The sequence below is a fragment of the Sapajus apella genome, unplaced genomic scaffold, assembly GCF_009761245.1.
Source record: "Sapajus apella isolate SASKATOON/1434 unplaced genomic scaffold, GSC_monkey_1.0 scaffold47, whole genome shotgun sequence".
Classification (NCBI taxonomy): domain Eukaryota; kingdom Metazoa; phylum Chordata; class Mammalia; order Primates; family Cebidae; genus Sapajus; species Sapajus apella.
In genome coordinates, this window is record NW_022436987.1 from 3,478,248 (window position 1) to 3,503,704 (window position 25,457).

General features: G+C 51.6%; 1 protein-coding gene and 1 long non-coding RNA gene across 5 annotated transcripts in view; one reads left to right on the forward strand and one right to left on the reverse strand.

The window, feature by feature from the left end:
* TUB (TUB bipartite transcription factor) overlaps positions 1–25,457 on the forward strand; it is an 87,631-nt gene that overhangs the window by 47,188 nt on the left and 14,986 nt on the right. For 3 of the 4 annotated variants that reach the window (XM_032240654.1, XM_032240656.1, XM_032240653.1), the window contains 2 exons: positions 24,072–24,123; positions 24,534–24,696. In XM_032240654.1, the coding sequence (XP_032096545.1) occupies positions 24,072–24,123; positions 24,534–24,696 (215 nt within the window). Of the gene's footprint in view, positions 1–15,449; positions 15,782–24,071; positions 24,124–24,533; positions 24,697–25,457 lie in introns of those variants that run through there. The other variant, XM_032240655.1, reaches the window with a different exon arrangement.
* Positions 464–12,479, reverse strand: LOC116525093. The gene is made up of 3 exons (XR_004257576.1): positions 12,336–12,479; positions 6,878–6,930; positions 464–726 (listed from the first exon to the last, which is right to left on the reverse strand). It is a non-coding gene; the product is annotated as an uncharacterized LOC116525093 (long non-coding RNA).

Consider the following 25,457-nt stretch of genomic DNA (forward strand, 5'->3'; position numbering starts at 1 on the left):
ACTCCATGAATCTGACACCAACTAGGTCCAGCTTCTCCAGCTCATTCTTCTAGCTCCCCCGTCCTCCAGCAAGATTTAAAAACAGTCCCTCTTTGCTGAGCATGTGGGAGTTGGCACAGGGCATTGTTGCCAAGGAGTTGTTCCCAGTTTCCTTTCTTGCTGAGTCAGGGTCAAGGAGAGCACCCACGCGGAGTCCGGCAGCCCTGGGTTTGGCCCTTGGCTCTGCTCACCAGCTGTGTGAACTCAGCCAGCTGTTTCACCTTTTGAGACCTGCTTCCTGATCTACAAAGTGGAAATAATAATAGTACCTTCTCTGTAGGCTGCCATAAAGATTAAATGGGACCCTACATGCTTTTAGCATGGTACCTGGCACAGGGCAAGCATTTAATAAATGTTAGCTACTGTTATTATTTTGTGCCTAAGAAAATGCTTAGCGTGAATGACGGGAAAAAGTCTCCTCATGTATTCACTCAACAAATGTTTACTGAACTCCTGTTTTGTTCCAGGCACTGTCCTAGGCACTGGCGATACAGCAGGGAGTAAAACAGTGAAAACCCTTGTCCTCAGGGAGCTTCTGTTCTGGATTCCACAGCCCACACACTCAAGTCTTTGCTGTCAGTCCTCCCCTCCCTGAGTTTGCACCTCCCCCTTCGTATGGTAGAGGTGCTGGGATTATAGGCGTGAGCCACTGTGCCCGGCTGAATTGGGCACTCTTAACTCCTGGCTCTGAAAATGGAAAAAACAGCCATTGATTGAGAGAAATAGGCAAATGCTTCTGCCTCAGCCTCCTTCCAAGCTCAGGGCTCCTGAATTTCCCTCTCCTCACGTGTCCTCTCCCTAAGCTCCAGATGCACTGTTCCAGTCGCTTGGAATGGGGTGGCCTGCGGACACTCAAACCTGGCGCATTTGAACAGTAACTCACATGCCCACCCCCTCTCAAGCCTGCTATCCCCACTGGGTCCCCTGAGGAGTCACTGTCCAGACCCCTTTCTCTCCAACAGGCTCTTCTACCTTCATCACCACCAGCACGAATAGAGCACTTAGTGCAGGCACCATGCTAAAAGCTTTTATTTATTAAATCATGGACTCCTTGATGTCCCTGAAAAGCATTCCAATTGTTTGCAGATGAGAAAACTGAGGTGGAAATGGCTAAACAGCCCCAGGTCACAAAGCTAGTGGGGTGGAGTCCAGGCAGTCTGGCCTCAGTTCTGCTTCTCCTGCCGCTGTGCTGTCCTGCCTCAGGTCCCGGGGACTTGCCTCAACTGTACTACACACCCCAGCCTCCTCCTGCGGGCCAGCCGCTCTGCCCTGGGCTATTGAATAGCTGCTCACTGGTATCTCTGCCTCCCTCTGGCTTCACCACAGATCCTGCTGCCAGGGCTACCTAGGATCCCCTCCCTCACAGGCAGGACCACTTCCCCAATGCCACCTGCAGCCCTGCGATTTCCCACTGTTACAAACAGCCCGGCCTTGTTCCAGACCAGCTTCCCCAGTCCCATGTAACCTCTCCAAGACCGTTCTCTGCTACTCATTCCCCACTTTTGTAGGGGAAAGCCTAGCCTGAGTGTTCTCTACGAGGCTCTCCCAGGGCAGTGGGAGTGGGAGGTGAGAAATGTATATCCTTTTCATGTAAATTTTCAGATGGGGCCCTTGATAATGGGGCTAGTGATGTTGGGTGCCTCAGACCTTATCGACCCAAATGCTTTTCCTTCCTCCCGTGGCTCCCTCGCCCCATCTACCTTTAGTGAGCTCTGTATCCTTTAATACCCAGCCTCAAAGGCCGCCTCTGCTGCAAAGCCCTGCCTGGTCCCCTGCCAGACTCCTCTGCACTCTCGCTGTGCCCCACGGGTCTTCACCTCTGGCTGGGTTGACTTCATACCGCCTGGGATTATTGTTTGTTGTCTGTGTCCATCTGTGTCCTCCAGTAACCCGTGATCTTCACAGGCCAGTGCCCTGTGTTAGTCATCTCTGGGTCCCTGTGACTGACGGGGCTGGGTGCAGTGCGAGCCTCAGTACTGAAACAAACAGAGCCGGCCTATGAGGTCGCTCCACCATTTGGGGCAGGAAAGATCTGAGTTTCTTTCTGCACTCCCATCGAGCCCTGCTGTAGAAACCACACATGGGGAATGATCGTTGAATCCCAGAAGGCTGAGCAGGAAGGGCCGCTGCAGGTCATCTGTGTTAATTCTTTATCTTTGAAATGTTGGAGCGAGGCCCAGAAATGAGAAAGACCTAGCTCACGACCATTCCGCAGGGAGGAGTTGTGGTTAGAATTCAGACCCCTGGCTTCCAGCCCAGTGTACTTTCTGCTTTGCTGAACCATTCCATCTTTTCTTTGCTTTTTCTCTACACAAACCACCTACTACAATAACAACAATTGCTTATGCTGAAACTCAGCCCAGTCTCGTAGCTCCAGAACCTCTCTTTGTCCCCTTCCAGATAACCACAGGACGCTTTATGTTACACGTTTGTCATAATGATTTTGCACTCTGATTTTTAAATTCAGTATTCTTCGTATTCTTTGGGGGGGAGGGTAATAAACATTTACATTCCTATAGAGAAATTAAGTACTTAGAGTATATTTCTGGGTTCCTTCTTTTCTTCCACTGAAGTTTCACATGAGATTCCTGTCCATCACCAAACTGCTTCAGTTGTTGTAGCTGTGTATTTTCATATCTAATGGGATTGGTGCTTCTCTCATTAGCCATTATCAGAATTGTCTTGCTTTTCTTACCTGTTTTGTTTGTTTTTGTTTTTTGTTTTTTCCTTCCAGATGATCTATACCTGGGTTATCTAGAGGAATTAGGGGCACGTGAGTAGCTTATCCCAGTCTGCTCTAAACCTGAGCATCCACACAGGTCAGTTGAATTGGGCATTCTCTTTTATTTTTTTTGAGGCAGAGTCTCACTCGGTCGCCCAGGCTAGAGTGCAGTGGTGCGATCTCGGCTCACTGCAACTTCCGCCTCCCGGGTTCAAGCGATTCTCCTCCTCAGCCTCCCGAGTAACTAGGACTATAGGTGCGTGCCACCATGCCCAGCTAATTTTTTGTATTTTTAGTAGAGACAGGTTTCACTGTGTAAGCCACGATGGTCTTGATCTCTTGCCCTTGTGATCTGCCCGCCTCAGCCTCCCAGAGTGCTGGGATTATAGGCGTGAGCCACTGCACCTGGCCAAACTGGGCACCCTTAACTTATGACTCTAAAAATGGCTCTCTCAAAAATGGCCATTGATTGAGAGAAATAGGCAAAAAGAAAAAAGAGAGTAGTGGTAGCACCAGTGCCCTGACTACCCCAAACTCTCACTGCTGCTGACTCATCTGCCATCCCGGGAGGTGGGGCAGGATGCCCACACCATGTGGGCACGCTCTCCCGGGACGATGGAGTTGGTGTTGCTGATCGGCACTAGCCAGCAAGTCCACATGGCCATGCTGGCTTTCTTATCACAGAACCTACGTTCACAAACCATCTTGAGGCTCGCCCTCCTTTCCTTAAACCATCACCACAGGGAAGCATAAAAAAATCTCTGTACCTTATCAAGTTTCAGAATCCCCTTGGAATTTTGCTTTGAACTAAATGAAGTCTCATTTAGGAAGAATTACTGTCTTTAAAATAGTCTTCTTATTATATAGAAATATATTAAGAATCTCCATTTTTTCAGGTTCTGTTTATAAGTATCAGTCACATTTTATAATTTTCTTTATATGAATCACAAAACAGTCTCATCGATATTATTTAAAAAATTTTTAGATGAGGCCGGGCGCGGTGGCTCAAGCCTGTAATCCCAGCACTGTGGGAGGCCGAGGCGGATGGATCACGAGGTCAAGAGATCGAGACCATCCTGGTCAACATGGTGAAACCCCGTCTCTACTAAAAATACAAAAAATTAGCTGGGCATGATGACGTGTGCCTGTAATCCCAGCGACTCAGGAGGCTGGGGCAGGAGAATTGCCTGAACCCAGGAGGTGGAGGTTGCGGTGAGCCGAGATCGCGCCATTGCACTCCAGCCTGGGTAACAGGAGCGAAACTCCGTCTCAAAAAAAAAAATTTTTTTTTTAGATGTAGTCTTGTGCCATTGTAAATGAGATCGTTTTCATTTTCATTTTGCAAATGATTAGTGTCTTATATAGAAATGTTCTTGGCTATTTTTCCATCTTTTTATCTGGCAACTTTATTGAACTTTCTGTTTCTGGAGTTTTCTTATTGATTCCCTTACATTTTCTCAGGTCCAGTACAGTAGGTTATTTGCAATGATATAAACCGTGAGTCTTCCTTTCTAACATAGACTAATAACTGCTCATCAATGCCCCCCTCAGGAACTTGAAAGAAATACATGTAGTTGGGCCTTCCTCTGTCCCCACTGAACTGGAACTTCAGTCTCAGCCTTTGGGCTTCCGGCTTCGGCCTTCGGGGCAGGGATGGGAGGTGGATTCCAGACTCAAAAGTCTGCAAAGGGGAGGAAGGCCTGGCTTCTCTAAAAGCACACCAGTATAGCTACAGACCAGAGCCTTGATTGCTTTGTAGGAACTTTTTAAATTTTGGGGCCGGGCGAGGCGGCTCACGCCTGTAATCCCAGCATTTTGGGAGGCCGAGGCGGGTGGATCACGCGGTCAAGAGATCAAGACCATCCTGGTCAACATGGTGAAACCCCGTCTCTAATAAAAATACAAAAAAAATTAGCTGGGCATGGTGGCGCGCGCCGGTACTCCCAGCTACTTGGGAGGCTGAAGCAGGAGAATTGCCTGAACCCAGGAGGCGGAGGTTGCGGTGAGCCGAGATCGCACCGTTGCACTCCAGCCTGGGTAACAACAGTGAAACTCCGTCTCAAAAAAATAAATTAAATTAAATTAAATTTTGGTCTGTGAGCAAGGAAAGTCAGTGAAGGATTTGAAGCAGGAGGTGCAAGGATAGATTTGCTTTATGAAAAAATCACTCTCACTGCCATGTGAGAACAGACTGCAGGGGGCCGGAGGGAGAGGCGGGGTGCAGATTATTATGTAACCACAGCTAACTCATACTGCATCTTTTAAGTGGTTTACATATATTAACTGTTCAGTCCCCAGGACAGCCCAAGGCATACAGGTGGTTCATGGCAGAGCTTGTTCCTAAGCACTCATCAGCTCGACTCTTTTTCACGGAGAGGGGGGTGGGACCTCAGACCCACTTACGGAGTGCATCCTGCGCTGCCATCTGTCTTCTAGGTGTGTGGCTGGGTGAGGGCTGGGTCTGTGCTCATCATGCCTTTTTCCTAGGGGTAAGCCTAGCCTGAGTGTTCTCTACGGGGCTCTCCCAGGGCAGTAGGAGTGGGAGGTGAGAAATGTATATCCTTTCAATGTAAATTTTCAGATGGGCCCCTTGATAATGGAACTTCAGTGATGTAGAGTGCCTCAGACCTTATCTAATCTTGTACACTGATACACTGAAGCCAAGAAAATTGGGAAGGCACTTGTCTATGGTCATATAAGAGGCTGGGGACCTAGACCTCAACTCAGGATTCCTGACATTCAAGATACGAATGGTGTTTTTAGATCAAGTGAGAACATGGGCCTATGACATCAGCAAATGTCTGGTCACCTGTAAGGGGCAAGGAAAGTTTCGTATGAGATTCCTGTCCTTCACCAAACTGCTTTGGTTGTCTGTCAGAGCCAAGAGGATGGAGCGGGACACAGTTCAGAATAGGCAGACTGAGCTCGGATGTGGGGAGCCACAGCACGACATAGAGAGCTGGGGCGTATTCGGGGCAGGGGTTGGGAGGCTGGGGCAGAGCAGAGGATCACCTGAGCTAGAGGAACACACAGTGGCCCGAGGCCCCTCCCACTGGGGAAGGGAGACTTCTGAAATCCATCTGAGGGCTAGCCCAACTTGCCTGTCTCCAGGGAGACCCCAGAAATCCTCACAAGTGCAAGGCCTGGGACAGGGCCACCTGGCCTGAGGTGTCCAGCTCAGAATCCCAGGGCCTTGTCCTGCTCTGCTGAGCCCCTGTCCTCAGGGCTCCACTCATAACTTCCTTGGGGTCGGGGGAGGTACAGGAAGGGGTCACTCTGCAGCAGTGGGGAAGGTGGTGACAGCTAAGCAGACACAGAGACATGAAGAGCAGGTGGGCTTTGATCAGACAAGGGGTCAGGAGAGAGACACAGCGATGCAAAGGACGCAGAGGTGGAAGGAGGCAGAGGCAGGCACTGCCCCGCAGCTCTACCACCCCTGGGCATGATCTCACTTGATGAGGCCTAGAAGGAGTCTTTGCACATTCCTCCTCGGGGCCAGAGCTCAGTTTGGAGATGGCAGAGGGGGAAGGGGCCCTCTCCCTTCCCCGCTTCCTCCCTCCTAGAGCCCAGGCAGGGCAGCAGTGGTGGGACCACCTGTTCTCGCCCTCATCTGAGGTGGGCTGGCGGCAGAGGCCCCATGGCGCAGGCTTGGTGAGGCTGAGTAAACCCTTGCTGCTGTGACCACCCACAGTGCTTCTGCTTCCTTCTGCATAATAGCTCCTCAGGGAGCTGCCAGCAATCAATGAGATAATACAAATGAGCGCTTAGCACAGTGCTGGCCCTGTGTGAGGGCTCAATGAGTGGGAGCTCAAAATACTAAATGTTGTCCCATCTCTATGGTGCGTTGGACTTCCAGCACGGCATTCACAGGCTCACGCTCCTTCTCAGTTCAACCTCATACACTCTGTGCAGTAGGCAAGGCGTACGTTGTCTCCACTAAACAGATGAGGAAACTGAGGTGAGCCTGAGCAGCGTGGGCTCTGGTCACCCAGTGAGTTAGCAGCACAGAGAAGATAAGAATTCAGCTCTCCTAAGTTTCGTGTGTTTTCACTGCTGTGTTTCTTATACAAAATACAAGAATGCTAACACAAAAAACAATAAAGCAAGAATTCTCACCTTATTTCAGAGTGGAGCAAAGTATAATCATCTTCTTTTGTCCCCTAACAGCCCTGCAGTAAAGAGGCAAAATATCAGAGAAAGTTTAGGGCTGAGAGGAGTCTTTCATGAAGCACAGAGAGGGGGACATCCTTATTTAAGGTCACACAGGACATTAGCAACCTAGCCAGGATTGGAACCTAGCACTGGCGCCCTTTCCTCTACAGCTGCTGCCTCTGTAGGTCTTGGAACTTTTATCTCCACTTCAGAGTCTGGAAAACTGAGCCCACAGCTTGATTTCAATCCCATAAATGACCTTTGGGACTCCGCTTCCTCGGTGGCTCTAGAGTCTGGTATCTAAGAATCAGCAGCAGCAGAAGGGAAGGCTCATGGAGCAAAAGGTTGCTGTGTTGGGAGTGATAAACTTTTCAAATAGTTTAAATTGCATTTCAGGGACTGATTCCTCTTGCTGGGGAGATTGGTTTGTGAATTCAGAATAGGATTATTTAATATGCAGTTCACATTTTAAATAATCATGGTTTTCTTAAAGCAGGGAGAAAAACAGGTCAAAAACACCAACTCATAGGCTTTTCTGAAAGGTTACAAAATAAAATGTTCTTTGCTGGAGGATATAAAGGAAATGGCTCTCTGTTTGACAAAGGAGAGGGCTCTGCTAGATAAATCCTGCATTTATGAATAAATGAGAGCTCTCTCCCTCTCTTCCTGATCAGCTTAATTCCTTGTTGCCTATCTGCAAATCCAATAATGCTGGTGAAACAAACCCCTCCTGGAGGCTGAGCACAGGGGCCTGAATGCTTAGCCTGAGAGCCACTCTTTCTATTTATAATCTCAGCCCCTGCTCCCCAGAGAGCTGGGCTTAGATGCCCTGTGGGCAAGTGGGCAAAAGGACTTCCTGGGAACAGAAGCTTCCCTGGTCAGGGACACTGTCCTCCAGCCCTGGGTCTCCCTGCCTAGGAAGCACGCAGCAGACGCCTCAGAATGAGTACAGAGCGGTATCACGGTTCAGCATCCTTCCTGCTCTTCCTCTGCTCCCTTCCAAGATAAATAACCAGGCTAAGAATTGCGTGTGTCCTTGCACCCACGGGCAGTAAAGTGCAGCCACTTGGCTCTTGTCTTAGTGACACACTATATTACACTAGGTGATTGAGGATATGGCAACCTGTAAGGCATTACAAAATATATATATATATTTTTTTTACCAAAACTATATTTGTACTAATAGTGTGTGTTTATTGTCTGTCTTCTCCAATTTGGGGGCGGGCATGTTGTCTCTGCTGTTCAGGGGTCACTAGGAGGTCTTAGGGGCCAAAGCTGGAGCTAACAGGAGGTCTGCGCACCTGGAAGAAGGGTCGCCTGGAATGGAGGATGTAGTCCCTGGGACAGCAGAGCGGAAGCGCCTGGACTGTGTCTCTCACCCTAGGCAACTCTGTATGAGACCACAAATGTGTCAGCTGGTGGGGCTTTTTTATAGAGCATTATACTTGCCTAAAATATTGTATCCCATCTTATAAGTCTGTTACTCTGTCATCAAAAATTCTCTATAAGGCTGGCTGCGATGGCTCACGCCTATAATCCTAGTGCTGTGGGAGGCCGAGGCAGGAGGGTTGTTTGACCGAGGAGTCCAAGACGAGCCTGGGTGACACAACAACACTTCGTCTCTACAAAACACTTAAAAATTAGCCAGGTGTGGTAGTTTACACCTGTAGTCAGCTACTCCAGAGGCTGAGGCAGGAGGATCATGTGAGACCAGGAGTTCAAGGCTGCCGTGAGCTACAATAGCACCACTTATAGTTCAGCCTGGGTGACAAGAGTGAGACCTTGTCTGTCTCTCTCTCTTTTTTTTTTTTGAAATGGAGTCTTGCTCTGTCACCCTGACTAGAGTGCAGTGGCGCAATCTTGACTCACTACAACCTCTGCCTCCCGGGTTCAAGCGATTCTCCTGCCCCAGCCTCCCAAGTAGCTGGGATTACAGGTGCCCGGCTAATTTTTGTATTTTTGATAGAGACCGGGTTTCATCATGTTGCCCAGGCTGCTTTTGAACACCTGGCCTCATGTGATCTGCCTACCTTGGCCTCCCAAAGTGCTGGGATTACAGGCATGAGCCACCATGCCCCGCCAACGCTCTCTCTTAAAAACAAAAATTCCCCATAAAGGTTGCTTAATGATCCATCCTGTGAACACTTGACTACTTACTTAATGGAGTCCTAATTAGTAGACATTTTGTTTATCCTCCCTCAGCCAATTTCCCCTATTAGCCATAAAGTTTCCATCAGTATCTTTGTATATAAACTTTTGACTTCATTTTCCATTTCCTTTGGCTAGTTTTCTAGAACAGGAATTAATGAGTCAAAGGGCTAAGGTGCTCATCATCTGGTTTTCTCTGGAGAAAGGTCGATCTCTGGTCCCTACAACGCTCATCTGCCTGAATCTGAATTTGAATCTGAAATTAAATCTTCTTATCTGTGTGACTTTCAGCAGATTATGTATAACCTTTTTGTTGCTTCATCTGTAAAATGGGGATAATAATAGGACCTACCTTGTTGTGTTGCTCTGAGGATTAAATGGGAGAAGTCGTGTGTCATTGCTAAGTTGAAGAGGCACAGGCATGACTCATGAGATGTAATCATAAAGCAAACTTTGTTTTTGCCTCCCACAGTCTCTTTAAATTTATTCTATAGGGCTGTGTTCCCCTCTAAAATTATATTAAATTTAGGGTAAGCCCCATGACTTTTCTGGCCATTTTCAGGTAACCAGAGGTTGTCTTGTCAGTAATTAATGCATTCTGTCTGTTGTAAAAAAAAAAAAAAGAAAAAAATCTTCAAACGTCAGAGTTACACCATCTTTTTCCCAGCATAGTCTGCTGCCGGCCAGCTGCCTGTGGGGAGCTTGCACATGAGAGTCCCGACCCTTTCCAGGGTCCAAGGTGGAGGGGGAGGGAGGTGGGAGAGGAGAGGGGCGGGAAAGGTCTTCAGTGACTGTACTCTGAGTTGGTGTCATGTTGATCTCTGGACCCTCTCCCTAATGGGGGTGTTTTTGTGGGTTGGTGGAGTCTCATCCTGCACCTCCCTTGATGAGGGTGATACTCTCTCCCCATAGCCGATCCCATGGCTTCTTTCTCAGGCTCTGGGAAATCTGGTCTCCCTTGGTGTCACCCCCTCCCACAGAGGAGCCCTCTTGGAGTGGCTCTAAGACAATCACATCTGGCTGTCTTGCTGGGTCCCACCTCTGTCCACAAGAGACACTCAGGTGTGCTTTGCCCTGCAAACCAGGGAGCAGGGTTGATGCTGGAGCAGCAGCACTCTTGCTGCTCTTTGGATTTGTCCACTGTGGCACCAAGACCATTGTGGTCACATATCAACCAACTTAGAGGTCTCCTCTGGCTTTGAGGTGAAGGTGATAGCACCTTGCAACCCTCCCACTTATTTTTTTTTTTTTGAGACGGAGTTTCACTCTTGTTACCCAGGCTGGGGTGCAATGGCACGATCTCGGCTCACCGCAGCCTCTGCCTCCTGGGTTCAGGCAATTCTCCTGCCTCAGCCTCCCGAGTAGCTGGGATTACAGGCACGTGCCACCATGCCCAGCTGATTTTTTGTATTTTTAGTAGAGATTGAGTTTCACCATGTTGACCAGGATGGTCTCGATCTCTTGACCTTGTGATCCACCCGCCTCGGCCTCCCAAAGTGCTGGGATTATAGGCGTGAGCCACTGCGCCCGGCCCAACCCTCCCACTTATTAGGGATCACGGGACCGACAGAGGCTCTCTCTGAAATTCATTCTAAACCTTCAATAACCCTTTTTTCAGCCTCTCTCCTATTTTGTATGTATTAGAGATGGGTGTCAGCTAACAGCACAGACTTAGGTTTTCACCACCTCTTTTCTAAGAGGTGTATCCCACTTCACTTTGGAATGTGGTATCTGTTCATTTGATGCCCCAAGTGGAGCCTGGACCAGAAGCATCCCATCTCATTCCCCCATTGCCATATTTGTCTTTATGAAACACACAGAGGAGTGCCTGGCATAGAGCATGCACTAAACAAATGATAGCTGTGTGTGACCCAGGCTCACAGGCTCTCTAGTTACATTCACCTCATAACCGTTCTATCTGGTTTTATTCCTATTACTTTGTTTTATGCCCTATGCATTTTTATGTTTCCTGTAGATTATGCTTGTGTGTCGGTGTGGAAATTATTTGCTATTATTTTCAGCAGTGATTTGGAAAATAGACATATTGTTTTTAATTTTACTAGTGGTTGACCTACATTTTTCTCAAAGACATTATAAGCCTATTTATCTCAGTCATCAACAGTGGTGCAAGGGTCTTTGTATATGCTGCAGTTATTTAAGTGGGAATGACAGAGGGCTTTATCTGGCCACCCATACTTACGCTACCGTCTTGCCATGATGTCTACCCACATCTTCGAAATGGCACGTGACTCTGTTTTGGGGCTGGCTGATCTTTGTCCTGGACTTTACTCAGAGCTGTCTAGCAGTATTCCATGCTGTTAGCCTTGTCTCCCTTCCTTAATCCTCATTCTGCTCCCAATTATTTCTTTCTAAAGGTTACATCTGGGCAGATTATTCTTGGCTTAAAACCCTCTAGGGGTCCCCCATTGGGAACCACATCCTGACAACAGCCTATAGGAAATTTCTAAACTCTAGGATAATTGCAGACTCCCTAGCTTGATGTTCAGGACGACATATGATCTGGCCCTGCCTTAACTTTCTAGGCCCATTTCCTGCGATGCCAAACCCTTCACCTACATGGTGCCAATGCTGGCTTGCACCTTGGCTTTCAAGTGCATTGGGCATATACTCTCATGTCTCCATAACTGTGCTCATGTCATCGTCTCTGTCTGGAATGCCCTTTGGTAAAAGACCCTAGCACAGTGCCTGGTCAATTGTAGAATCGCAGTAACTGTTAAATTTTCCCCTTCCTTTGTTATTAGCCTGTCAAAATCCTATTCATCTTTCAGGGTTCAATACAACCATCATCCTTTTCTACTCTTGGGAAGGATTGTCCTAACCTGACCTCCCCCCTTCCAGGGACTTCCATTGACTGCCTCTTTTCTGCGCCCCCTCACCCCCAGCACATTGTACACCCATGTTGAAACACCAATGCCTTAATGTGGGGTACAGTCATTATTTCTTCCTATCTCCCCTGCTGAACTGAAAGCTCCCTGAGAGCAGCCATGCACCTGACCCCCACCAAGGGCACTGCAGCCCTGCATCAGGCTTTGAGGGACTAGTTGATGTTTGATTGATTTGAATTGCCTTCCTCAGACTGCAAGGTCACAATGCCAGGCCACTGGGCAGGGCCCAATCTGAATGGATTATCATTTATCATTCATATCCCTTTGCTTCCAGAATTGACTAGAGGAGGCCCACACTCAATAAAACCATCACATTAACTACAGCAATATAAGACCCCACGTAGGTGGCTAAGTGCCAAAATGCTAACCTTCTTCCTTGGGTGAACTGATCCTGCTGAGGGGGTGGCCCTGGGGTCCTCAGGCTCAGGTGGCGGATGTGAGTGCGTCTGTTGCCACTTCAGTCTCCATGCATTCCTTCACTCCCTCATAAACCATCACCATGTTTGAAAATGCCTAAAATGCAAACAGGATGATTTAAATTCATAGCAGGTATCTTACCCTTGCAGGATTTGGGCAGGTGGTGAGAGAGGCATGTTGGGATTGCTGTGTGGTGGTGTTTCAGTCAAGATAACCTTGTTCCTGGGGCTACATTTGAAAAGCTTATGCCCTTCTTCAAGGGTCACTGTTACAGTTCAGATGTAAAAATCTAACGTTTACCATGGCCTAGTATAATATTCATCATATGACTTTCCGGAGTAGCTTTTTGATGGAAGCCAAGGGCATAAACTTAAAATGTCAACCACGGAAGCCATTTGAGTGGAAAAACCCATCATGCATTCTGAGTTGAATGTGAACGCTCATGCACTCCATAGATCTCAAAGAAGCACACAGATCATTCCTTTGCACGCACACCATCCAACAAATGTTCTTGTGCGGTCGTGTTCAGACTGCAGGGCCATTTCATACACATACACACACTTCCGTGTACACTGACACAGTCCTACTGCCCCCCCCCCCGCTTCCTGTGCACACACCCACACTCATGCATACACTGGCACGGAGTCCCACTGACTCTTATACATCCCATGTGCATACACACATGAACACATACACACTCATATTCATGTGTACACCGGCACTCAGTCCCACTGGCTCCCCCATATCCCATGCACACACACACATGCACACGCACACACATACACACTCACACATATTGTATATATCGGCACTCAGTCCCACTGGCCCCCTCACATGTCATGCACACACCCTCACATGTACACACACTCACACTCATGCATACACTGGCACTCAATCCTACGGTTGTCCCACATCCCATGTGTATACAAAACTGCAGAAAGAGACTTGGAAAGCCATCTTATTTCTGTACCTCACTCTGCCTCCAGATTTTGCTCCCTTAGGACAGAGCCTAAAGTGTCTATTTAATAGATTCAATTACTCCAGGCTCCTGAGACCTTCCAACTTAATTCTGATTGCTTTAAGATGTCAGGTAATTTGGAAATAAAGGGAGGAAAACAGCTTCAGATTCTTGAAGGGAAAAATCTTTTAGACCCTCATTGTGTCTGACACCGTAGCTACTGACTTCAACTCAGGAAGGGGTGGCCTGGAGGGTGGGGCCTCCAGGGGTCAAAGCGTCTGGCCTCTAGGCAAGGTTCTGTCCTGAAGGTCGGAGGCCTCTGGGGTAATGCATTGTTGCTCTGCTGTGGCCTCCAGGGTAGGGACCAATCTCGGCTGCATTTCCTGGGAGGCCAACAGAGTCCAAGCCAAGCATCCTAGCAGGCAACAAAACAGCCCTGTTTTTTTGCCTCCTGTACCTCACTCCCAGGTGTTTCATTTTGTCTGCTCTCTGTCCCCAGTGACAGTGATAGCTCTTGGAGGTTGATAAATAACCAGAGGTCAGAGTGTTCAGAGAGCATCAGTGCTGTGCCAGACAGAGATGGATCTGACCTGTCCTGAGCTCCAGAAGGCTGGAGGGAGAGGGTGTGTGTGTGTGTGTGTGTGTGTGTGTACGCGTCATGAAATGTGATAGGCAGAAAGGAGGCTGAGGGTAAGGGCTGTAGACCCAGACCATTTGTGTGTGAATGCTAGCTTCATCATTGATCAGCTGTGTGACTTTGGGCAAGATCCTTGCCCTCTCTGTGACTCAGTTTCCTCTGCTGTAAAACGGGTATGATAATGGTGCCTACCTTCTAGGGTGGCTGTGAGGATTAAATGAGTTACATACATAGCACCTGACACAGCCTCTGACACTCACCGAATATTCCACACATATTGTGGTTATTGTGTTTTATAATTGATGGACAAGAGAAGGCAAGGCTGAAGGGCTCGGAGAGTCCTGGGATGGAAGTCTGGCTGTGGCCCCAGGGCAGCAGGATGAGCCCCCTTCCTCAGCCCACTTGGCTGTTCTCACACTCTGCGGGGCAGTCCTGATGGCCTTTCATCAGAAGATCCCCGCACAACACTCTCCTGGCGCAGCTGGTGCGGCAGAATCCAGGAGGCACATGAGGACGCCCGTGGGCGTGTGAGGACCGTGCCCCTCTGCAGACCTCTCCCTGATCACCTGCTCCACACGCAGGCCCTGGTGACTCCTCAGCCTGCTGCTCCTTGCTTCCACTCGCCCTGCTGTGGGTCCTCTGCCTTCTCAGTGTGCCATGCCTTGCATTCAAGTCCTGGTCACAGCTAGGACTTCCTCAGTGCACAGAGACTTTCAGAGGATCTTTGCAGAGGTTTTTGCCTCCTGTTAACTGCGCCCCCTAGGAAGGGCTTTGGAGGACACAGATCACAGAACAATTTCAGCTCCACCACTCCCCAGCTTTACGGCCTTGGGCATCTCCGCATTCCTATTCTCTGGGTTATGCGGATAAGATGTTTTGTCTCTCAAGGATATTGTGGAGATTAAATATTAGAAATTTGCAAGGGCGGGGAATGCAATAGACAGTAAATGCTCCCCTTCCCTTGACGCTATAGCTTAGATGGGAGGGAGCCACAGCTGAGGAAATACCTCTTTTACTTAACCCAAAGACAGAGAGGGTTCCCCAGGCTGGGGTGTGGGAACTTGGAGGAGAGGGAAGGCCAGCCTCCACGCATCGGCCCGGAGGTTCCCCCACCTCTTCCTGCACGACTAGATTCTTCCTCCATCCGCGCCCCCGGCACGGTCCCTGTCCTCGCCAAATCCGCGCAGCGGTTTCCCATCCCATAGCGGAGACAGGTAGGTCAGGTATGTAGGGAGGTGTTCGAGTGATCCTCTTTTCACTGAGGACGAGACTGAGGCTGGGAAGCCCAGCGGCAGCGCCGCTGTTAGCCGAAGGTGGGCGCCGGCGCGCGATTGGAGCAGGGATGGCGGCGATTTCGGGGGAGGGGGCAAAGGCGCTCCGCAGGCCCAGAGCCGGCCGGGGGTGGGGTCTCCGCGGGGCGGGGCGGGGCGAGGGAGAAGGGGCGGGCGGCCGCCGCCACGCAGTGCTCCCGCCTCGGCGCCAGAGAAGCGCGGGACGGTGCGGGCGGCCTCCCCGCCTCCACGCGCGCGCACGCCCCGCGCACTCCCGCTGCTTCGCCCATCGCGCCGCGCCGTGCCGCGCAGGCAGCCGCTCGCAGAGCCAACAGCCGGGGCCCTGGCGTGCAGCGCGGGCCTCGGCGGGGCCCACCGCCCCGGCCCGGGAGGATGCGGCCCGGGGCGGCCCGGGAGCTGAGCAGGGCCCCCGTGCCGGCCCTACCGGGCCCCGGCCTCCAGAGCCGCAGCCGCCGCCCCGCCCCCGAGAGAAATGACTTCCAAACCGCATTCCGACTGGATTCCCTACAGGTATGCGGGCGCAGGGCCGGGGCGCCCACCACCCCTGACTCGGGACGTAGGCTGGCGGGGGATACGCGGCCGGGATGCAGGGCATTGCTGCCCTCCCCACCTGTCCCAGCACTGGGGCGCGGGTTGGAGTCGCTGGTCTTTCCTCCCTCAACTTTGAGGGCCCCTGCGGACTGATCCCGCCTGCCCCGCTCCACCCGCTTATCCGCCAGGGTTGCTGGAAGGGGACTTGTTGGGTCAGGGTGCACCATGTGGCCGCCTGGGGAGGGAGCCCACACTGCTCCAAGCCCCCTCGTAGGCCCAGCACCCCAGTCACACGCTGTGCAGGGTGCGCGCACACACTCATACATCTGCACGCATGCACCCACAGGACGTCCATGTCTTGGGTCAAAGACGCTACCGCTGGTTGGTTCACACTCTCAAAGCATGGATCCGTGAAGACAGTTATTCTGAACCAAGAGCACACTAGTGGTCATGTGCACATGAACCCATATATTCAACACACAAGAATTCTTGGGCTCACACAGGCATATACCTGTGTATCGGTGCACGTCCACATCGTGTATCTGGAGAATAACTGACACCTGCTACTCACTCATAAGTGCTACTCAGTCTCTTTCAGAGATCGAGTAATCTACTTGCTAGCAGGCCTATACTTGGACACACACCAGCTCACAGTACATAGAACTGCCCTCACATGCACAAAAGCACTCAAGAATCCAGGCACACTCAGGGAAGCCCACCACCCTCTGCTGCCAGGCACTGTGGTCTATCTCAACGATGGCAGGGTTTTCCCACTTGTGTGGGAAGGGGCGGGGAGGTGATCTCGGGCCTCTCACAGGTGCAGGTCTTTCCCCATCCACTCTATTCCATTCTCTCTATTACCAAGGAAAGGAGCTCATTACCATGGCAGCGCCAGATTCTTGGCCACCCATTGGCTCCTTGGTTGCCAGGGGTTACGGGGCTGTCTTTAGGCCTCCTAGACAGACTTGTGTGTAAAAAGGGAGCTGGACTGCTAAGACCCCCTGTGTTATTGCTGACCCAGGTGCACGTGCTAGCGGACGGCAGGATCAGATCCTCAGGACCTGCCTTGTAACATAGCCTGCTCTCTGTTAGAGCCTCATACCAGTCACTGACAGAAAATAGTTCTGACAGGGCTCTTCTCTGAGTCTGTCCAGACAGCGTCCCAAATGGAAACCAGCTGAAACCGCCCAAGGCTTGTTAAAAGCAGATCCTTCTGAAAACAGGCACGAGGCCTGGGAACTCAGGCTTTCTCTTGAGCATTGTTGTTACCTCTAATCTCAGCTCCTGTGGGGGATTCAGGGGTTCCCAGGTTATTTTGTGTCTCTCCACACCACCACCAGCAACACACTCACACATGTGCACACACACACAAGTCACCTACAGGGTCTCCTGCAGAAACCTGTAGTCACACTTCAGTCTCACATGGATCAGGGAGCTGTTTCCATCATGGAACCAGGAACTGGGGCTCTGCTGAGTCAGAAGAGCTGCTGCCCTAGACAGATGTCCAGGCTGGGCACAGGTAGTTTCTGGAGGATGCTGGCCTTTCTTGGCACATGTAGGCTGAGGACCTTCTAGAAGACAGTGCAGCCCACAGAGTATCATCAGCCTTTTCTAACCACACAGCAGAGGTGCCTGGGCAGTGCCTGTGGGCCGAGTAGACTTGGTGCTGTGGAACTACCTGTGTGTGGGGGTCCACATGGCAGGGTGGTGGCCGTGGACTGAGGAGGGTGGGAGGGGCAGCACTTATGGCTGTGGAGATGATGGCATGCTTAGGATCTGGCAAACCGAAGGTTGGGCCAGGCCAAGACATGGTTCTAGGAAGCTTCTCCCAGGGCCCAGGGACTAAAGCAACTTGTAGAGACAGTGCAGGGGTCTTAGAGAAAATCTGCCTCAAACAGAATGGCTGAAGCCTGTTCCTGGGAAAGGTGGCCCAGGAAGGTAAAATTGTCTCTAGGAAATGACTCTGTTCTAGCATGTGCCCAGGGCCCCTGGCATCCTGCAAGGAGTGATTTGGCACTTGCCCCAGCCCAGGTCCAACTACTGCCTCCCCTCCACCCCCACACCTCCAGCTCCTTTCCTGGGCCGCAGACTCAGCCCTGAAGCGTAGAATCCTCCTCCCTGGTTGCCTGGCCCTGAGGAGCAGCTTGCCACCCTCATAGCCCTGTGCTACGTGCTTTCACCATGCCTGTCACCCCACCTCCTCATTCTGTTGTAGAGAAGGGGGTGTCTAGCTGGAGGCAGGCTATGTCAACAGTTACCAGGATTCCCCCTGCCCTGCTGGGGTCTTTCAGAGCACACTCTGAGCGTGAGAAAGCACTGGACTTGGGGTGCAGCCTTCCAAAATGGGAGACCTGGGCTGAGAGGAGGAGATTCAAATTGCCTCTTGCATTAACTGGGCTGCTGATTGCAGTCAAAGCCACATGCTGTCTGATCACAGAGAAAACTGGGGCAGAAGACAGACAAAGCATTTTAGTTGCAGATGGGAGTGGGGGCAGGGGTGGCGCGCACGTGCTTTGACTGGTGTGAGGCTTCCCTCATGTCACAGCGTGTCAGAACTGGAATGTGGCATTTGGTTTGAGGGAGAGGGGTTAGCTGGCTTCTTGCTGGTTCTGCTGGTGAGGGTTTTACTCCCTCTCTAACGGTAACGTCTTGCATTCCCTGGGCCCAGCTTATTTTCTTTAGAGAAATGATAGTTGGTGATAATCTTCTTATGGGTAATTTTGGCTCAGTGTATAATGATCATGGATTAATCTCACATTCTGACTTCAAAGGTAGCTATTGAATTTATATAGCTTAGCAATTGGAATCATTTTTTTGCCTTTTGTTTCTTTCTATTAGTACTAATAATTTCTATTTCTGCCAGTCTCTCTTGACCTGTGTTCTTGAGGAATATTAAATGCCCTTTGTCCATTTACAACCTTTTATAAGTTGTAGATGGAGCAGTGAGAGTCAGGAAGGACTGAGGCCCACAGGGTATTGGAGGACCATGCTGGGTGGGATTGAGGTGGCCCTGTCCTCAGTGCCCTTGTCTTCATTGTCCTGCGGCCATTGCCTGGTGTTTCTCTCACTCGGTCATGAACTAATTGAGAGCAGGGAATTTATCTGGTTCCTGGTTGTGTCCCCAGCACAGACAAGATGGCCACTTCTTTGAATCAAAGGGGCATACCGGATAGCTAGCCTCTCGGGCTTCCTTGGCTTTTCCAGCCCCACACCTGTGTTCGAAGCACACCTGAGGGATACAGTACTCTCCATCACCATGGGGCCACCTGGAGCACTGGAGAGTTTCAGGCTGGAAGACCCGTACAGGTCATCTAGTTCTCCAAGTGGATGCTCCCTGTGGCATCCCTGTCACACGGCCTCCCATCAGATGGCTGTGACTCTTCTGAGTTCTTCCCTAGGTTGAACCTAAGCATGTCTCCATGCTCCCCCTCCTCCTGACCCTTGTTAGGATCCTCCCATCACTTCCTCACTTTGTTTTCTAGGGAGTAATGTGACTCCTGACTCCTTCAGTTCTTTTGCTGGGTTTGGCCTCAGAGGTGCCCTGGGCAGTTGAGCCGACCACTTCCCATTCTGGCAACAGCCTCATAACAACTCCCTGATTGTCTTTTTGTTTTTTAGAGATCACCAGCTGTGGCTCATGGTCACATTTGCATGGGTGAGCATTAGAATCACCCATGGCACTTGTTTTACAAAGACGGAGGAGTGGGTTGATTCTGGGGCATGTTCCCCAGCAGTTCCAAATGGCCAAGTCAGGGCTTAGTCCCTCCAGCAGTTTTAATGCACCTGGTAAATTTGGGAACTGCTGGCTAGAATGGAGATGGCCCATCCTGGACGGCTGGAACTCCTGTGAGCAGTGTGGTCCTCTCCCTTCTGTAGTCGCATTGGTTCTCACTGTGTCCCATTAAGCTGCTGGGCCACAGAAGCCACAGATCTGGACTTGCCGTGGGTCTGGCATTGGGCACAGGGTTGCAGCCAGATGCCCTGGTGGCTTTTCCTCTCCTGGCAGCCCATGTCTCTGATTTCCAGGGTCCAGCAGGGGCAGCTTCCACTGTGACTGAGGGGAAAGAATGAGGACAGGAAGAGGGGAGGGTAAAGTGACATAGAAAGTATGTCCAGAGGGTTGGGTCTGCCCCTGGATTCCCTGACCCCTGGGCCTCTGGTTAGCGCTGGTGGAGTAGCTGGAGTGTATAAGGTAGAGTCTATGAACAGAGGGTAGGAAGCAGGCTTAAGGATGTGGGCCGTGTGTGCTTTTCCAGGGCACAGTGTTGCCCTTCTGTCCCTGCCTCCTGTTGTCAATTGTGGTTCATTGCTTTGACATCTGGGGGGCGCCTTGGGGGAAGTGAGGGGATGTGGAGTGGTGGGCTCCCTGGGAGATAAAGCTGCCACTTGTTGGTGCCGGACAGAGCGGATGGATTGGTGGACACTGAAGCCTGGGTTTCTCCAACCCTCGTGAGCCAGTGGCTTTCCTGAGCCTCCCTGTTCAGGCCCCTAGCAGGAGGCACCTGTGATGGAGGAGCCTCCAGGGTCAGCTGAAAGACCTATCCATCAGTGCCCTGTCTCCCGTCTGAGTCTCCTGGCGGGGCCGCAGCTGGCAGCCTGGGCTTGGCAGTTATTCCATAATTGGAGCTGAAGTCATTAAAAAGCCATTACTGTCTCCTTGTGTGGTTATCGTTTAGTGCAGCGTAGAACAGTGCCCATCAGAAAGAGGCAGGCTGGGGAAGCGGCGGTGAGGAAGGAAGACGCCTTAGGAATGGTGCTGGTGGGGATGAGGAGGCAGGGCCTTCTGGGTGGGGGCGGAGAAGGGAGCTGGGCCTGCTGAGGAAGCCAGGGGAGCTTTTGGTTCTGCTCCCTCTGGAGACAGCTGTCACTGTTGCCCTTGTTCTCCGCAACAGCTGCTGTTGGCTCAGGATTCTTTGTTATTCACCAGGGAAAGATGCTGCGCACTTGTCGCAAGCTAGGAACACCCACCTGGTACACGCTTGTCACTGCTAGGTAATCGGGGTCCACCTTGTCCCCTTGCAGCTGTCGTAGAAACACTGATCTACTGGGAATTGTGCTCGCTCTCAGAGCCTCCCCATTTTGGTGGATTTCTTGTAGACCCTCCTAGCTGGGTCTTGCTCAGCCAGGCCCAGGTGGCTTCTCCCTGGTGGCCGCCCCCCAGCTGTGCACACACCTTTCCTTCTGTGTACTTGCACATGCCTACTGGTGAGTGAGGTGATAGGTGGCTCTCTAGGTACTTTGGGGATATCTGAGGTTTCTGAAAGCTCTTTTCAGAAGCCTAGCCCTTGTGCTCATCCATCTTTCTCTGAAGGCCAGTGGTTAAGTCCTTTCTACCTGTAATCTTACCTGGTAATCAGTGCTGCCAAAGCCTGTGGCTCTTTATCATCCTCCCCCATCAGGAAATGGAAGTGGAGGCAGAGAAGGAGAAAGTAACATTTTTGTGGAAAGCAGCCTCCTGCCTCCAACATACTGTGCAAAGTCCATAGCAGTGGGATGTGGCCTATGGAAGGAAAACATCCCCCCCTGCACGGATGAGGGCATTAAAGGCATTGGGCAGTGAGGCCACAATGACTGGAAATACCTTTTGTCAGTTGAGCAACTGTTGTGACCTAGCATTTCCGCAGGTGGCATTGCTGATTGAGTCTTCCCTCTCAGCTGGATGTCCCCTTTTCTGAATGACTCTACATGTCAGCATCAGCACCATGGAAGGCATCTTTTTTGTCTTGCTAAGCCAAGCCCAGGGCTGGGGATGACCCAGGTGACTGCCCCTGCCCCTGGCACTGCCCTCTGAAAGTGTGAGTGGCTTGTGACAACCTAGAAAGCTGTGGAACAGCCCCTCCTGCTGGCACAAAGGGAAGCCAGCACTGTCTCATGGAGATCGCACAGGGGCCAGGCCACTGGCTCATGACAGTGGGGTTTATAGCTGCCCTGTGCCCAGGCACAGAGCGTGGCAAGCGGAGCACAGTTGGATTCCAGACCCTGTTGCTCCTGTTGGCCAGGGGCCATTGTACAGAGCCGAGACTGCATTGTTCATGCGTGTCCTGGAAGTTGTGATGCGTTTGCGCTGCGCATGCAGCTGACCGCGGTGGACAGTGGTGTTCGGGTCTGACCCTTTCAAGTCCATCTGTAGGCAAATGCTTTGACTTTGCTTATTCAGTCAGGCTGTTGGCTTGAGCTGTAGAGATGGGAGGGCTGTAGCCTCTCGAGCTTGGCAGGGTCCTCAGCCATTTTGTTCTCTGGTCCTGAACCCTTTCTTCAGAAGTCTTCGCTGTAGTCCACCAGCCTGGGTGTGTGCCTTCCACAATGGGATGCTTACCATCTCAGCCAGCTGGAATATTTAGGGACCTGGTGGTCTTGGCGATGCCCTCAGGGACCCCCAAATGCAGCTGTGCCCTCTTGGGCAGATGGGCTGTTTCAGGAAGACCGAGGCCTAGAAGTCCAGCTCTTGAGCAGTGTTTTCTCCTGTGCTGTGGCGGCTGAGGGTTTGGTGAATGAGGCTGTTCTGCACACGGCCCCAGATCACAGTTGGGGCTCCTCTGACATGCAGAGCAGCCCATGAGTACAAGGAAAAACCTTCGCAGATGTCAAGTGGGCAGGACAGCTGCTAGTTAAAAACATGCATAGTCCTCATAGATCGTGGCCAAGGAGGTGGGTGGTGGGCGCTCTGTGATATAGGGCTTCCTTCTATCCTCTGGCTCCTTTGGAGATGCAAGTAGTTTTAGGCACATGTAGGTCAATGATTGCTCCAGCTAGAAAGGGCTAGCCGGCCGGGCGCGGTGACTCAAGCCTGTAATCCCAGCACTTTGGGAGGCCGAGGCGGGTGGATCACGAGGTCAAGAGATCGAGACCATCCTGGTCAACATGGTGAAACCCCATCTCTACTAAAAATACAAAAAATTAGCTGGGCATGGTGGTGCGTGCCTGTAATCCCAGCTACTCAGGAGGCTGAGTTAGGAGAATTGCCTGAACCTAGGAGGCGGAGGTTGCGGTGAGCCGAGATCGCGCCATTGCACTCCAGCCTGGGTAACAAGAGTGAAACTCCGTCTCAAAAAAAAAAGAAAGGGCTAGCCATCAGGAGGGGGTAAAAGTGGCTTCACTTTGTTCTCAGGGCGATGTGACCTCATCTTTCCCCCTTACACGCACACTGAACTCACCTCACACAAGCACACCCACTTCTTCCACAGGTGTCTGCACGCATGTGCACACGCACCAGATACTCACACACTTCCTTATAGCCTCTCTCAAACCTGATGCACTTGGGCATGCCTGTGCAGGTGCCTGCATATAGTCTGGTTCAGGGGCAGCGTCAGAATAACTGGGCCAGGGCTGCCTGGGGCTTCCCAGAGCTCAGATCATCAGGCTCCAACTTCACCCCATGCAGCTGTCCACACCTTGGCTTTTAAAGCATTTGGGCCTAGGTCTCATGCATGTGTCTTGGGCTAGCAAAAAGCTAAGCGGTTTGAGTTACCAGCTCCCTACTTGTACTCTGCCTTCCTCAGAGTTAGGGCCAGTCTGGGTGAGATGAGGCTCCCTGTCCCAAGACTTGTGGAGCTCAAGGATTCAATGTCCCCAGGACTGCCTGTGCCATGTCTGCAGCCCGGGAAGGACCTGGTGGCTGGTTGCTGGGCTGTACACTGATGTGTTGTGTCCGCCCTGCAGACACCCCCCTGTGTCCCAAACCCTGTACCCTGAGGGACTGGTTGGTCTCTTGGCTTCATTCTCCTAAATGAGAAGGAGGACCCTCTGCCCTCTTTAAGTGGGGAAGGGGAGTGGACAAAGTCCGCACTCTACTCTGCCCATCAGGAAAGCCAGGCGTTTGCTTTGAACGGATGGGGAAAGGGTCTGCCCCAGAGGATGCAGCCTCCTCTAGAATGGTGGAAAGGAGGGAAAAGGCTGGTGAGATCCCAGTAGGGAGCTGGAGGGAGTGGATTTGTTTGAAGCCTGGCCTTGGACCTGGCTTGTTGCTGATGACTCTGGATAGTTCTCTTGGATCTCAGTCAAGCCCAGCCCTGCTCAGGGGTCTGAGGGGAGGGTCTCATCCTGTACTTACTGGGGAGTCCTTGGGGAAACAGGGGTCCTGTCAGGCTTCCAAAGTGGAAGCTCAAACCCTTTTGGTTCAAGCTGGTTTTAAGATGTCAGCCTCCACCCTTCCTCCATCTACCATGTGGGCTCACTTAGTCCCAGAAGCCATGATATGCTGGGGGTGGGCTCTGGGATATATCCTGGCACCTCATGGGCAAGCCCTGAAAACCCCTCTTTCATTCTGCAGTGTTTTAGATGATGAGGGCAGAAACCTGAGGCAGCAGAAGCTTGATCGGCAGGTGAGTGGGCCTGTGGCTGGGTGGAAGGGAAGAGTCTGGGCTGGGATCTCCAAGGGCAGAGGGGCAGGGCTGTGCGTCTTTCCTGGATGATCCCATCTGATGGGATGGGATTCCCATGTGGAAGAAGAGAGGTACCCTCTCTTCCAGCTCAGCACTAACCCTGCGTGGCATGTGGGCTTCTGCCCCTCAGGCAGCTGGGCGACTGCAGTTGGAGGGCTGGCTGGCTGGCTGTGCTGGGATCCTGCCAAGGCAGCCACCTGAGCCCCATCTTGCCACCTTTTCCTGGACCCCAAGTCTTGGGGTGCCAAGAACATGGGGCCTTGGCCAAGGTGGGCTGTGGTGCCCCGAGAACTGGGAGCCCTTCCTTCCCAGTGGAGGCAGTGGGTCAGCCAACCTCTGTGCCTCCACAGCGGGCCCTGCTGGAGCAGAAGCAGAAGAAGAAGCGCCAAGAGCCCCTGATGGTGCAGGCCAACGCAGATGGGCGGCCCCGGAGCCGGCGGGCCCGGCAGTCAGAGGAGCAAGCACCCCTGGTGGAGTCCTACCTCAGCAGCAGTGGCAGCACCAGCTATCAAGGTACCCCCTGCCTGCCACCCCACATCCTGTCACTGCTTTGGGAAGCCCCTCACTTCCTGCCAACCTAGGCAGGTGAGGGCTGGTCCAGGTGAGGGTATGCCCAGGCTGTGTATGGCTTTCAGCCCAGGCAGACAGCTGAGTAGGGAGGGCAGAGGGAAGGTGGACCTGTGGCGTTGGGCACCTGCGTATGCTACAGCTGTCACCTCTGAATCAGGCGCTGAGGTTAGAAGGCTAAACCTTTTATGAAGCCAGGAGTTCAGAAGTCTAGGTTTTGATCTGGAGCATTTCACTGTGTGCAAGTGGCAGCTTCTAAGAGTAAACAGCCTGCTCCCCACTGGTATTCTACATCCTGAGAGGAATCCATCTCTGTCCTGCCCCATACCAACCAGTGTCTCAGGACAAACACCTATTTCCTTCCCTCTCTGCACTGCTTCTGCCTGGCTTCTGACTTGCAGATCCCAGGCTCTGGCTTACAACTCCTTAATTGCTGTAGTGACCTGGAGCCTCCAGCTCCCATCCTTGTATGTTCCGGGTCTCGGCAGAGCCCACTAGGGAGAATTCTCTGCAGCTCATCCTGGAGAGAGAATGGCTTCAGCACATCCCTGCTCTTAAGACGCTCCTTCCTTGGTGGGTTAGGTTAAGAGTAGGCCAGGCCAGACTGAGCGTTGGGCTCTCTGAGCTTAAAAGGACTCAGACTCAGTCACCACTGCCCCCTGCTGGTGCTAGGAATCCAGGCTGCTACTTCACCAAATAGTAATTCT